Raw genomic sequence first — 15822 nt, forward strand, 5'->3', positions numbered from 1 at the left:
GTGATATGCAGGTTTCCACAAAAATCCTGCTTCACTAATGCTGTACAACACACTGACCCAATTTAGTACTTAATCTATGAAAATACCACAGTAAAAATCAAGTCATAAATAAGACTGACTAGTGCCTATACCGCTTACTGCCCTTCAAATTGTTAAAGAGAGAAAACTGATTCTCAGTAGTAGGCTACAATTATACCAACTTGCATGCATTACAGATTTTGTATTAAACAATAATGTTATGCATGAATCATCATTGCATAATCATTTCTGAATAGATTATTATGCAAAAAATATATATTCTGGGTGTTCTGCAAGAGTAGCTCTTGGTCATGACTCTCAGTTCCATTATATTACACATAAGAGTCATTGAAGGAAGGCCTCTTCTGTAGGGGAGAGTTTTGTTAAGAGCCGCGACACTCGGTCTGAAAATGAACATGCATCACTTGCAGTACGGTTTTGGAAGCATAAGGACATAGCCGCGAGAAGTAGTTTGGGGGTAGGGGTGCTGTGATTTTTTGCCGACATAAAAAACGCCTCACAAGTCCTCAACTGGCAGCTTCATTAAATATTACCTGCAAAACAACAGTCTCAATGTCAACAGTGAAGAGGCGACTCTGGGATGCTGGCCTTCTAGGCAGAGTTCCTCTGTCCAGTGTCTGTGTTCTTTTGCCCACCTTAATCTTTCTTTTTATTGGTCAGTCTAAGATATGGCTATTTCCTTGCAACTCTGCCTAGAAGGCCAGCATCCCGGAGTCGCCTCTTCACTGTTGATGTTGAGACTGGTGTTTTGCGGGTACCATTTAAAGAAGCTGCCAGTTGAGGACTTGTGAGGCGTCTGTTCCTCAAACTAGACACTCTAATGTACTTGTCCTCTTGCTCAGTTGTGCACCGGGGCCTCCCACTCCTCTTTCTAGTCTGGTTAGAGCCAGTTTGCACTGTTCTGTGAAGGGAGTAGTACACAGCGTTGTACGAGATCTTCAGTTTCTTGGCAATTTCTCGCATGAAATAGCCTTCATTTCTCAGAACAAGAATAGACTGATGAGTTTCAGAAGAAAGTACTTTGTTTCTGTCCATTTTGAGCCTGTAATCGAACCCACAACTGCCGATGCTCCAGATACTCAACTAGTCTAAAGAAGGCCAGTTTTATTGCTTCTTTAATCATAACAACAGTTTTCAGCTGTGCTAACATAATTGCAAAAGGGTTTTCTAATGATCAATTAGCCTTTTAAAACGATAAACTTGGATTAGCTAACAGGAGTGATGGTTGCTGATAATGGGCCTCTATACGCCTATGTAGATATTCCATTAAAAATGTGCCGTCTCCAGCTACAATAGTCATTTACAACATTAACAACATTAACAATGTCTACACTGTATTTCCCATCAATTTTATTTTAATGGACCAAAAATGTGCTTTTCTTTCAAAAACAAGGACATTTCTAAGTGACCCCAAACTTTAGAATGGTAGTGTATGTTACCAGTTTCTTCAAGTACTTTGAAAATGCAACTTATTTCTATGTGAAAATGCAAATAGTCTATTCATTCCTTTTCCAATTTAGTAGACACTCTTATCCAGAGCAACTTACAGTTGTGAGTCCATACATTTTCATACGTTTTCGTACTGGTCCCCTGTGGGAATCAAATCCACAACCTTAGCATTACAAGCACCATGCTCTACCACACCACAGCACATCATCACATCATCACAAACCACTTGATGTCTCAATGTACTCAATTAGTGTAGTGGTCATTGTTTTTCTTCGTGGTGATAGAAAGTCTACAGGTATTAACCTAGATGACCAGCCTATGTACAGTACAGTAATGTACATTAAGTGGTTTGTAAGGATGGTAAATTAATGCTGCACGAAAAGTGGTTGTTTTCTATGTTATTTGATCAAGAAAAATATTTAATGTGATGTGGATGTTTTGTGTCTTTTTCCAGAGCTTTGCACCTTTTGATGTAAATGTTGAGGACAGAGTTTTGTTCTTTCTGGATTCTATTAGAATGACAATCGCAGAGAAAGGGACAGGGCAACAACTCTTACAATTCCAACTATTGAATCCTGCAAGATACTGTTCGTAATTATACTACTACCTTTTAGCAAAAGCAGAGATGCTGCTGCAAAAAAATGGCCCTGCTACAGAAGTCTATATATCGGTCTGCTAATACTAGTAAAGGCCCAGTGTTTAATTTATATATTTTTTGTTTTTCTGATTTTTCAGGGTGTGCTACAGCACCCTCAGCACCCCTACTTCCCGCAGTTATGCATAAGGACCTTATATTTCATATCAGCAAGAAATAATTGATTTGTTTTACTGATACACAACTTTATAGGGTTCCCACACAGCCATATGTCCATGTTACAGAGCTTGTTCATGGAAAACAGACTACCTATGCGAATTAGCTATCTTCTTCTTTGAACACTGACATACGCCACAAACTTGATGTCACTGAAACATACCATTGGCTGCAACTGTGGTAAAACCAGTTAAAACAGTGTCCAGTAAATTTGTATTTTGCATTTGTGAGATTATTTTGATTTGATATGAAAGTAAAGGGATTTATGTTTCTATAACTGTACTGCAATTGATAATCGCTTCACGTTTAGATGGAGTATTTGACTGTTTTGGCTTCCAGAGCCAATTCACCCTTTAAACAGAACATATAAGAATGTCCTTGGAAGGTGTAAAAAATATTTTTTTTAAATGTATGAAATGTATGCATTCACTACTGTAAGTCGCTCTGGATAAGAGCGTCTGCTAAATGACTCAAATGTAAAAATGTAAAAAATGTAACGTTAGGCTCCTTAAGTCCAATATTGGGCAACTGCACGGTTTCCAGTAGTTACCACACACACAAAGTAAAAAATGGCTATATCGTAAAAATTCATGACAACAAACATGTGCTTTTTGCACTTAATTTAAGGATAGGGTTAGCCATAAGGTTAGTAGTGTGGTTAAGGTTAGGTTTAAAATCACATTTTAAGAAGATAAATTGTATAAAGGTTTATGACTGTGGTAACGACCCTACTGCCAGTGCAGAGATGGAGAAGTCATGCACAATCGGGATAGAAAAAGAAAGGCTGCCCCCAACTGGTGAAACTGAAATCAGAACCCGGAAATAGGTGGCGAAATTAGGACGTTGTAGAACACGGATTGTCGGAGCTGTCTCCTCTTCTTACTCGTAGTTAAATCACTTTAAACCCTACTTTAAAGTGGCATGGAGCAGGTATCAAACAAGATGGTAAGCATATCAGTCAGGTTGTTTGACAAGTTTCGGTAGCTAGCATAATACTAAAAGGATTATGGTGAGCGAGATAGCTAGCTAACTGTGTATCTAGCTCTGGTCCATTGGGTTAGGTGCGGGTTGAGCTTCCTTCAGCGCCATACATCCAAATCGTTTTTAGAATAAACCCAATATAGACCACAGCCTTTCGTTTCCAATGGGAACTAGTGGTGGGGAGTCGACTCCAAAAGATTCGATTCATCGACTTGTATTTCTGGGTGTCAAGCTTCTATTCCGACTTCCTAAAATACTGTATTTTTTTTTTGCAACGGATGAAACTATTTTCCGTAGGCTACTTCGAGAACACAAACTCTCGAATCTTTCACAGCAAAGAAAGAGCGAGCGAGGGAGAGAGATGGGAGGGGCAGAACCGTGCATCGGTAATCAACAGATGTATGGTAGGTTATCGCAATTTCCTGGCTTTGTAATGTCTCGCGCAAGTTCATTAAAGTAGGACTTATCAATGAAAAGGCTGAGATATTCTACACGCAACAGACCAAAGACACACTCGCGTTTTTCATAACGGAGGGAAAGAGGAGCAGGCAGAGAGAAAGTCAGAACCGTGCTCATAGTCTGTATCTTGGTAATGCCTTCTAAATTCACCAAAAGTATATTAAAGTAGGCTATATATTAGGCTATCAATGAGTATGGCTAAACTATTCTTGATAGTGCCATTGAAGTTGAACATGTGAATTTAAGTTGAACATAGCCAAATGCATCAGTTTAATTAGGCCTAAATGAGTTTATTTAATGAAACCCTGGCTGGTGATGTCCTAACCCTACGAACAGGGTTGGAGAGACCTGACCTAGGCAGTGGATCGCAAAGTCGCATCCCCGCTAAACATTTTGGCAAGTTCACTTTCTCATCCGTAAACACAGTCAAGTGGAAATACGGTTCAGTAGTTCAAATCAGCAGGATGTGGGGCATTGTTATTGTGAATAACGTGTACATGGCTGGATCGCTAAAATCATCACACTTCATACATGTAAATAGTATGGGGAGACCTATACATTTGGCAGCCAAGCACGAGTTATCAGTGTAGCGTATTATCGTGTGGACATGACGTTGAAATTAATGAAATATCTGCACGTTTACAATTTAAAAACCTCCAGGCTCCCGTCATAAGAGTAAATTTGAAATAATAATAATTACAGGGGGAAGTTTGGACAAACTAATCCTGTGTGAATTGGCCTCTGGAATAACGCACATGCTTGGATAATAATTACAAAACCAACGTCTCTAGTAGTAATATCCGTCCGAATAGGGCTAGAACATGGCAAATAATAGCTTCATCAGAATAGAGTGCGCCGCTTCCCATGGGATCCGTCGAGGCTGCACACAGCTGGAATATTCTAGTTTCTACACATCACCCTATATATTCAAACAAAATGGGCAGCCTCATGCTCATATCAGTCCTCTAGAACGCAAATGTAGTCTTCCTACTAGGACTGCAATAATGAGATGGTGTGTATGTTTGTGCGCATCCGTGTGTGTGTTTTGGGAGTCGACTCCAATCACCAACTCCTGTGATTGGAGTCGACTCCAAAAATCCTGGAGTCTTGCACCACAAATGAGTCATAGTGGGCAGGACAAGAACGAACTAGCAAGATCCTATTGCGCGTTCTAGCATGTATTTGCTTATTTCCGCTGGGGAACGCCTACTGAAGTATGTATGTGCAATAACTTGTACTCCTTCTAAACAATGCAGTTTTATTTAACTTGGGCAAAAAGTAAATCTACAAAACTCCACTCTGTTCTTAACAGATTCTACTTTTGGGAACAGAAAACTGTATTGAGATCAAATGATTCATCTATGAGAAAATGTACGTAATGTCAGCCAGAATTCTTCTCTCACCTGATACTTCACATTTATACTTCCAGTCAAGTACTCGTTACAGCAATGTGAATAGTCTGGGTAGCCATTTGATTAGGTGTTCAGGAGTCTTATGGCTTGGGGGTAGAAGCTGTTTAGAAGCCTCTTGGACCTAGACTTGGCGCTCCGATACCGCTTGCCGTGTGGTAGCAGAGAGAACAGTTTATGACTAGGGTGGCTGGAATCTTTGGCAATTTTTTTGAGCCTTCCTCTGACACCGCCTGATATAGAGGTCCTGGATGGCAGGAAGCTTGGCCCCAGTGATGTACTGGGCCGTACGCACTACCCTCTGTAGTGCCTTGCGGTCGGAAGCCGAGCAGTTACCATACCAGGCAGTGATGCAACCAGTCAGGATGCTCTCGATGTTGCAGCTGTAGAACCTTTTGAGGATCTCAGGACCAATGCCAAATCTTTTCAGTCTCCTGAGCGGGAATAGGCTTTGTCGTGCCCTCTCCACAACTGTCATTTCCTCATAGGCTTTGTCCAACTAACCATTGCAAAGTTAGTGCCTACAAAAAGTCATCATTACTACTTCTCTCAATGGAAAGATGTAGCACAGATAGAACAATGAGTCAGATATCTCCAAGAACACTAAGGTAACCTGTCTAAATGACTACTGACCCGTAGCACTCACGTCTGTAGCCATGAAGTGCTTCGAAAGGCTGGTCATGGCTCACATCAACACCATTATCCCAGAAACCCTAGACCCACCCTAATTTGCATACCGCTCTAACAGATGATGCAATCTCTATTGCACTCCACACTGCCCTTTCCCACCTGGACAAAAGGAACACCTATATGAGAATGCTATTCATTGACTACAGCTCAGCGTTCAACACCATAGTACCCTCAAAGCTCATCAATAAGCTAAGGATCCTGGGACTAAACACCTCCCTCTGCAACTGGATCCTGGACTTCCTGACGGGCCAACCCCAGGTGGTAAGGGTAGGCAACAACACATCCGCCACACTGATCCTCAACACAGGGGCCCCTCAGGGGTGCGTGCTCAGTCCCCTCCTGTACTCCCTATTCATTCATGACTGCACAGCCAGGCACGACTCCAACACCATCATTAAGTTGCCGATGACACAACAGTGGTAGGCCTGATCACCGACAACGACGAGACAGCCTATAGGGAGGAGGTCAGACCTGGCCGTGTTGTGCCAGGACAACAACCTCTTCCTCAACATGATCAAGACAAAGGATGTGATTGTGGACTACAGGAAAAAGAGGACCGAGCACGCCCCCATTCTCATCGACAGGGCTGCAGTGGAGCAGGTTGAGAGCTTCAAGTTCCTTGGTGTCCACATCACCAAAAAACTAACATGGTCCAAGCACTCCAAGCCAGTCGAGAAGAGGGCACGACAAAACCTATTCCCCCAAAGATTCCAGCCACCCTAGTCATAAACTGTTCCCTCTACTACCGCAAGCGGTACCTGAGTGCCAAGTCTAGGACAAACAGGCTTCTCAACAGTTTTTACCCCCAAGCCATAAGATTCCTGAACAGGTAATCAAATGGCTACCCGGACTATTTGCATTGTGTGCCCCCCCCCCCACCCCTCTTTTACGCTGCTGCTACTCTCTGTTTATCATATATGCATAGTCACTTTAACTATACATTCATGTACATACTACCTCAATTGGGCCGACCAACCAGTGCTCCCGCACATTGGCTAACCGGGCTATCTGCATTGTGTCCCACCCACCACACGCCAACCCCTCTTTTACACTACTGCTACTCTCTGTTCATCATATATGCATAGTCACTTTAACCATATCTACATGTAGTACTACCTCAATCAGCCTGACTAACTGGTGTCTGTATGTAGCCTCGCTACTGTATATAGCCTGTCTTTTTACTGTTGTTTTATTTCTTTACTTACCTATTGTTCACCTAACACCTTTTTTGTACTATTGGTTAGAGCCTGTAAGTAAGCATTTCACTGTAAGGTCTACACCTGTTGTATTCAACGCACGTGACAAATAAACTTTGATTTGATTTAAATGGCGTTTTGTAAGGTTTTTGGATAAATGGTGAAAATAAGGTCAGTGGTGAACACAGGCTTGTTATACATTTTGTTTTATGCGATAATCTTCATCAGTTAACATCACTTTTTTGTGAATTTAGAAGCATTTATGTAATTTTAAAAAAGCACAAAGGCTTCATAATTCATAAAGGTCATGTTAACTGACTGATATTATCTCGTATAACAAACATATAAGCACAGAGTTTCTAAACCCAGAGGCGCAACATCGCAAGACTTCTGGGAACACTTGCGAAACAGACCAAACAGATAAGGCCGGGGTTTGTGGTTTTAGAAGTCAGTGAGAGAAGTAACATTCTTCCTTAGTTGTTCATTTTCTAAAAATCTAAGACACAACTTAGATTTGAGCCAATGTCTTAAGTAGTTGAACATGTTATTACTCCAAACTCGTGAAGGTGACAAACTGACATGTTTTTATTTTGGTCAAAAACAACTTTATATTGAAGGAGTGTCTTTGATTTGACGGCCTGCTCATCCGCAGTTCAGCGCGAGACGACTGTTCGCCCCGATGAAGTGTTTCTACACATGAGCTTAGCTAGCCAACGTCGCCATGCCATCGCCTACAAGTGTGATCGGGGATTTCTATTGGAGAAGCAGTTTTAGCTTATCTTCAAACCACAGGAGGTTGGTGGCACCTTAATTGGGGAGGACGGGCTTGTGGTAATGGCTGCAGTGGAATGGTATCAAACACATGGTTTGATGCCATTCCATTCACTCCGTTCCAGACATTATGATGAGCCGTGCTTCATACTATACCGAAATAATAAAATATTTCAGTTGTGTATCTTACTTAGTTTTTATTTGATTACTACATTATTTTTAATTCCTTAAAGTCATCATCTCATCTCTGCTCAGGCAGTAGAAGCCAGACAACGTTCTCTGTGTTTTCCATACTGAACTGTCTTTAGTCATCCTATTTAGCTAGGCTTGCCTGCCTAAGCATGCTGCAAAGATGGCTGACGAAAACATTTGACTAGTTCTTCAAAGTAGGTAAGGCATACTTTCACGAACAGTCTCTATCCCTCTCTCTTGTCGTTGTGTACATGTCTATCTTATGTGGTCTGTGTGTATCTAACCATCCATCTCAGTCTGAGCCTGGAAAAACAGGCGCAATGGATTATGGTCATTGTAGTTAATTACCACGTTTCTTTGCTGAAGTAGGTTGAATATTTTTTTAATGAAGCCTCCTTAATGAAAACTCCATTCAGCCCAGAGTCCCACATAGTTATTGACTTGATTTCTGTCATCAATGATTAGATTTGTCTCTAGAGAAATGGCACGTTGGGCTCACAAAAAAACGCAAACTAAATGGAGTAATTGAACTGATGTCGGTCAATTAGTTGTTTAATAACAAAAAACAACCAAATGTTGGTTAATCACTCAGCACTTCATATTGATGGCTGAACGAACCAGAGGTAACTCATTTCGGGGTTTTAATACTACAAGCTGGCGAGCTCTATTCACCCCTCCATATAGGACTTTTTTTCACGATTTTGTTTAGTAAACAGGCTTCAATAAACTTTTGTTACTCACCAAAGTAAAGATATTGCTGGAGTGCTGACAAAATGTTCTCTGTATGCTGCCAAAATAGCTGTGGCTCACCCATGCACATGCGTCAGATGCAAAATGCACGTGAATGCATCCAGAATGGAATAGGCATTCATTGCTGCATCTCGTGGTGCAGATCCAACGCTCAACTCTCTTCTTTTTTTCTTTTGGAGAAACAACAGTTTGCGCATACAGAGAAATGTTGTAGCTGATTTCATGGTCAATCCAACATCTAGCATTTACAGCAATGCGGTCTCGGCAGAAGTCAGAGCGTTCAAACTTCTTGCACTTCAGGGCGCTGTCATATTCATCCAATAAGTTGGTCTGCACCACACCACTCAGTGATTCAGGGCCAGTGGTGTCAAGTACTTAAGTAAAAAATACTTTAAAGTACTACTTAAGTAAGTTTTTATTGGTATCTGTAATTTCTATTTTTCAGAACTTTTATATTCCTAAAGAAAATAATGTACTTTTTTCTCAACATTTTCCGTGACACCCAAAAGTACTCGTTACATTTTGAATTCTTAGCAGGACAGGAAATGTATCCAATTCACACACTTCTCAAGAGAACATCCCTGGTAATCCCTACTGCCTCTGATTTGGCGGACTCACTAAACACACATGCTTCGTTTGTAAATGATGTTGGAGTGTGCCCCTGGCTATCCGAGTGTGCCCCTGGCTATCCGAGTGTGCCCCTGGCTATCCGAGTGTGCCCCTGGCTATCCGAGTGTGCCCCTGGCTCCGTAATCGCGTCACACCCTCCATAAGGAGCCTCTGGACCACATTTCGCGGATCAAGCATAAATCGGCTTTTAGTCAGCACTCTAGTAACAAAATCCTCTGTGGGATGAATGGAAAGATGCAGGCTGTTGAATAAAGTCATCCGTACATATTGGCCTGGACCAGAGCTACTAATATTATCTGCCAAGCTTAATGCTAGCTGTTTAGCTATCTTTTGGTACAAAATGTACATTGGTATCCAAGGAGGTTGCTACCTGCCAGATCTTTAGTTTGATTTTAAGCCTTTGAAACTATCAAACAAGGAAAGTATTTTGCTGTAACTGCTATAATGCCTCGTTCACGTCATGTCGGAAACTCTGAAATCTCTGACTTGCTAACCATGGCTGGAGAGTGGGATGATCCAGAGTTTCCCACTTGGGAGGTATCAGAATCAACCAATGGGAAGCTCTACGCAAATAACTTACATTCATTTTAACTCGGAGGTCCCGAGTTTCCGACATGACGTAAAGGTGGCATAACACCTGCAAATCTGTGTACACGACCAATAAACTTTGATTTGATTTGTAGTCATCTCATGCAGCAGTATCCAGATGAGATGACACCCCTAAGCAAACATCTTCTTTAGATAGCTAGAATGGACGCCACGTTTACATAACTTGGCTTTAAGTTATTTATGTTGGTAGATATTCACAATAACTGTCTTTATGGTGCCGTTAGTAATAGTCTCTGTCTCCGCAGCCTTTGACTGAGCCACAACGGATAAGACAGGAGTGAAGAGACCTCCCCGCCCCTAACAGTCACACTTGGACAAACCCATCATGTTGGTGACAGTCTACCTGGCCATGGTGGTGCTACTGGTGCTGTGTGTCTGTCTGGAGCTAACGGCACGTCGCTTCACCCCACCTCAACCCACCCCCTCTGCCATGGGCACCAACCCTGCCTTCCGTAGGTTCCAGACCTTGTTCCTCCGAGGCTACCTCTTAGCCTTGTCGGGTGACTGGCTGCAAGGGCCATACCTCTACAAGCTCTACCGCCATTACAGCTTCCTGGAGTCCCAGATAGCCATCCTGTATGTCGTTGGCCTGGCCTCCTGTGTGCTGTTTGCCCCTGTGGCTAGCTGGTTTCCTCAGGTAACAATAACCAGGACCACAATGTCAAAAAATCAAATTAAAATGATCTAAGTTTATTCATCATCAAGTACACGGTTTACTGCAGGTATAAATGGTGCAGTGTAATGCCTACTTGCAAGCTCCTTCAACAGTGCAGTATCAATATAATCCAAATTTAAAAAAATAACAAGTACTAGAAGAAAGTAGTATGCATTGTAGTAATAAAACTGATATACAGTATAAATTCTGAATGTGCTATGTCAAGTGTGACTATTTACAAATATGAAGGCAATAGTGTCTTGGGTGGGCAATTGAGTAAAATAGTATAGAAATAGAACAGCAGCATTGACTGTGTGTGTGCTTGTGTGTCAGGGTTGGCTGTGTGGAGAGTCCATGTAAATAGTCTTTAAGGTGCAGGTCTGAGCAGGTAGACAGCTAGCGTTAGCCGTTCAGCAGTTTAATGGCCTGGTGGTAGAAGCTGTCTCGGAGCCTGTTGGTCTGAGAACCAATGATCCGAGAGCCAATAAAAATAAGTCCTTAAACCATTGTTTCCCAATCCTGGTCCTGGGGACCCAAAGGGGTACGCAGTATTGTTTTTGCCCTAGCACTAACACTCCTGATTCAAATAATCAAAGACTTGATGATTAGTTTAATCAAGTTTGTTAGTGCTAGGGCAAAAACCATAATGTGCACCCCTTTAGGTCCCCAGGACCAGGATTGGAAAACACTGCGTTAGATTTTTTAGAATGTATATATTGTTGAACTGCTATGACTGAGGTAACTATGTATTTAAAATGTGCATTAATGAATTCAGGTCCTGGGGCGGAGACGGACCTGCCTGCTCTTCTGCGTGGCCTACTCAGCCTGTTGCCTCACCAAGCTGTCCCGTGACTACTTTGTCCTGATCCTGGGTCGCGTGCTAGGAGGCCTGTCCACCTCTTTGCTCTCCACAGCCTTCCAGGCGTGGTACGTGCACCGACATGTTGACATCCACGACTTCCCTAAAGAATGGATCCCCAGTACCTTCACCAAGGCTGCTAGCTGGAACCACGGGCTGGCGGTGGGGGCTGGGCTGGTGGCTAACATGCTGGCTGAGTGGCTCCACCTGGGGCCTGTGGCGCCCTTCCTCCTGGCCGTGCCCTGCCTGGGGGCCTGTGGCTGGGTGGTGCTGACTGATTGGGGTCTGGAGGAGAAGGATGGAAGCCTGGAAGGGGACAACAAGACACCCTTGCTCGGTCCTTCTAGTTCAGCACCTCTGGCCCGGGCTTCTGCGCAGGCCCGGTTCTGGCGCAGCTGTCAGGAAGGCCTCCGCTGTCTCTTATCAGACAGACGGGTGATGCTGCTAGGAGGAGTCCAGGCTCTATTTGAGAGTGTCCTCTATATATTCATCTTCCTGTGGACCCCCGTCCTGGACCCCTACGGCCTCCCGCTGGGCATGGTCTTCTCCTGCCTGATGGCAGCCAGTATGGCGGGGTCCCTGCTCTATCGCCTGGCCACCTCCACCTGCTACCGCCTCCAGCCTGGTCACCTGCTCTGCTTCTCCATGCTGCTCGCCTTTTTCTCCTTCTTCATGCTCATCTTCTCCACTGCCCCGGGCCAGCCCAGACCCCGCGAGTCCCTGCTGGCCTTCCTGATGCTGGAGCTGGCCAGTGGCCTCTACTTCCCTGCTGTCAGCTTCCTCCAGGGGAGGGTGATCCCAGAGGAGAAGAGGGCCGGGGTGCTGGCCTGGTTCAGGCTGCCCCTTCACCTGACGGCCTGCCTGGGGCTGCTGGCGCTCCACAGGGAGGTGTCGGGGACCGGAGGGGGCGAGGGGGGTAGTGGAACCAGGCACATGTTTGGTGGTTGTGCTGTTTTGATGCTAGCTGCACTCTTGGCTGTGGTCAGTCTCTTTACACTGGGAAGGAACGATGTGGATCTCAGACTGGATGGGCCCAAAGGAGAGGGAGATGTATGACATTTAGATTCAGAAAACTGAACTGTCCCAACATTGGGCAATGCCATGGAGGAGAAGGACTAGGAATACACTTACTGCTTTGTTTACAGAGATGATGACTTGTTTGGGAACTGAACAACTTTTGTATGACTGAAAATTGAAGCTTAATCAACATAGGAGTTGCTAATATAAGACAATGATTTAAAATAATCTGGTGTTGGTAAGGTATATATTTTTTGTTGCAAGATTTCCTGATATTTATTTGTTTTCGTTTTGTTAAGACTAGCAAATATATTGTTAGATTGTTGCGTATATGAAGAAAATTAGTTACTTTGGATTTACTATGTGGCAGTCTGCATCTTCTCAAGGGGTTGGGTTAAATGCAGAAGAAGCACTTTGGTTGAATGCATTCAGTTGTGCAACTGACTTATTTCTTTAAACACACACACACACACACACACACACACTCTGACGCACTTGCTTGTTTATTAATGTTGCACCAGTTGGTAGCTCCAGGATGTTATTTATATCTCAGCCTGACCACGTCGTAGGGTTTATCAACTGCATTTTTCAGGGTGAACCTCTCAGCCAGGGCAGAACAAGGCTTCCATCACTAGCGTTGTTCAGGGTGAACCTCTCAGCCAGGGCAGAACAAGGCTTCCATCACTAGCGTTGTTCAGGGTGAACCTCTCAGCCAGGGCAGAACAAGGCTTCCATCACTAGCGTTGTTCAGGGTGTACCTCTCAGCCAGGGCAGAACAAGGCTTCCATCACTAGCGTTGCTCGGGGTGAACCTCTCAGCCAGGGCAGAACAAGGCTTCCATCACTAGCGTTGTTCGGGGTGAACCTCTCAGCCAGGGCAGGCTTCCATCACTAGCGTTGTTCAGGGTGAACCTCTCAGCCAGGGCAGAACAAGGCTTCCATCACTAGCGTTGTCCAGGGTGTACCTCTCAGCCAGGGCAGAACAAGGCTTCCATCACTAGCATTGTTCAGGGTGAACCTCTCAGCCAGGGCAGAACAAGGCTTCCATCACTAGCGTTGTTCAGGGTGAACCTCTCAGCCAGGGCAGAACAAGGCTTCCATCACTAGCGTTGTTCGGGGTGAACCTCTCAGCCAGGGCAGAACAAGGCTTCCATCACTAGCGTTGTTCGGGGTGAACCTCTCAGCCAGGGCAGAACAAGGCTTCCATCACTAGCGTTGTTCAGGGTGAACCTCTCAGCCAGGGCAGAACAAGGCTTCCATCACTAGCGTTGTTCAGGGTGAACCTCTCAGCCAGGGCAGAACAAGGCTTCCATCACTAGCATTGTTCAGGGTGAACCTCTCAGCCAGGTCAGAACAAGGCTTCCATCACTAGCGTTGTTCGGGGTGAACCTCTCAGCCAGGGCAGAACAAGGCTTCCATCACTAGCGTTGTTCGGGGTGAACCTCTCAGCCAGGGCAGAACAAGGCTTCCATCACTAGCGTTGTTCAGGGTGAACCTCTCAGCCAGGGCAGAACAAGGCTTCCATCACTAGCGTTGTTCGGGGTGAACCTCTCAGCCAGGGCAGAACAAGGCTTCCATCACTAGCGTTGTTCGGGGTGAACCTCTCAGCCAGGGCAGAACAAGGCTTCCATCACTAGCGTTGTTCGGGGTGAACCTCTCAGCCAGGGCAGAACAAGGCTTCCATCACTAGCGTTGTTCAGGGTGAACCTCTCAGCCAGGGCAGAACAAGGCTTCCATCACTAGCGTTGTTCAGGGTGAACCTCGCAGCCAGGGCAGAACAAGGCTTCCATCACTAGCGTTGTTCGGGGTGTACCTCTCAGCCAGGGCAGAACAAGGCTTCCATCACTAGCGTTGTTCGGGGTGAACCTCTCAGCCAGGGCAGAACAAGGCTTCCATCACTAGCGTTGTTCAGGGTGTTCCTCTCAGCCAGGGCAGAACAAGGCTTCCATCACTAGCGTTGTTCAGGGTGAACCTCTCAGCCAGGGCAGAACAAGGCTTCCATCACTAGCGTTGTTCGGGGTGTACCTCTCAGCCAGGGCAGGCTTCCATCACTAGCGTTGTTCAGGGTGAACCTCTCAGCCAGGGCAGAACAAGGCTTCCATCACTAGCGTTGTTCAGGGTGTTCCTCTCAGCCAGGGCAGAACAAGGCTTCCATCACTAGCGTTGTTCAGGGTGAACCTCTCAGCCAGGGCAGAACAAGGCTTCCATCACTAGCGTTGCTCGGGGTGTACCTCTCAGCCAGGGCAGGCTTCCATCACTAGCGTTGTTCAGGGTGAACCTCTCAGCCAGGGCAGAACAAGGCTTCCATCACTAGCGTTGTTCAGGGTGAACCTCTCAGCCAGGGCAGAACAAGGCTTCCATCACTAGCGTTGTTCAGGGTGAACCTCTCAGCCAGGGCAGAACAAGGCTTCCATCACTAGCGTTGTTCAGGGTGAACCTCTCAGCCAGGGCAGAACAAGGCTTCCATCACTAGCGTTGTTCAGGGTGAACCTCTCAGCCAGGGCAGAACAAGGCTTCCATCACTAGCGTTGTTCAGGGTGAACCTCTCAGCCAGGGCAGAACAAGGCTTCCATCACTAGCGTTGTTCAGGGTGTACCTCTCAGCCAGGGCAGAACAAGGCTTCCATCTCTAGCTCAGCTGCTTGCTCCGGCAGAAATATCACCCTTTCTAATATCACATAACTTGATACTTCAGCGTATCAATTCAGTTTCAGCTCTTATGAAAAAAGCAACTTTGCAATCAATTGACATTACACATTGTCAGTGTAAGGAAAATATATTATGAATCGTTTGTTGTGGACCAATATCAGATCATTTCCTTTTTTGAAATAGCTGTTATAGAAACAGAACTTGTATGGGGCTTGTCAGACCTGAATACATATTGGAGAGGCATTGGTACTTGCCTTATTCTTAAATCCTTGTCCTCCAGGACCTTCAGTAAAACAGGACATGTTGTAAATATGGAATAAATAAGATTTTAATACCCTCTGCCATTTTGTGGTCCTTTGAATTGCAGTGATGATGTTGTTTGACTGATTTGTCATACTCCACATAGATAACATCAAGGCATATTCTACAGTCTTACATTGTTTTACAACTAGGAGATTCTAGTATTTTCATGAATGTAGTAGTCGTTCAGGAATGAAATGTAGAATGCTGAATCATTGCATTACCTAAAAATAGACCATTTTAAACTTTGTTTTTTTCTTGCTCTTAAGTTACTGCAGAAAAATATGAATGCTGTTTGTATTTATAGCCTAACTGCTTCTGACAGGGATGTAAAGAGTCAACACAACTTCCAGAACAT

The 15822-nt window shown here is 44.5% G+C and overlaps 1 protein-coding gene across 3 annotated transcripts; it reads left to right on the forward strand.

Moving 5' to 3' along the window:
• Window positions 1-3115: 3115 nt before the first annotated feature.
• On the forward strand, window positions 3116-15503 carry LOC106572652 (solute carrier family 61 member 1). Of its 3 annotated transcripts, XM_045696323.2 has the most exons (4): window positions 3123-3244; window positions 7687-8195; window positions 10232-10623; window positions 11417-15503. In XM_045696323.2, exons 3-4 carry the CDS (start codon window positions 10312-10314, stop codon window positions 12554-12556), a joined length of 1452 nt encoding a protein of 483 aa, XP_045552279.1. In that variant the 5' UTR covers window positions 3123-3244; window positions 7687-8195; window positions 10232-10311; the 3' UTR covers window positions 12557-15503. The 3 variants fall into 3 exon arrangements, with proteins under 3 accessions (XP_014002496.1, XP_045552279.1, XP_014002501.1); XM_014147021.3 differs by lacking the exon at window positions 7687-8195 and having other exon boundaries at window positions 3116-3244; XM_014147026.3 differs by lacking the exons at window positions 3123-3244; window positions 7687-8195 and adding an exon at window positions 3272-3684.
• The last annotated feature ends 319 nt before the right edge of the window (window positions 15504-15822 follow it).

Source organism: Salmo salar, chromosome 15 (genome assembly GCF_965601325.2).
Source record: "Salmo salar chromosome 15, fSalSal1, whole genome shotgun sequence".
In the NCBI taxonomy this organism is placed as follows: domain Eukaryota; kingdom Metazoa; phylum Chordata; class Actinopteri; order Salmoniformes; family Salmonidae; genus Salmo; species Salmo salar.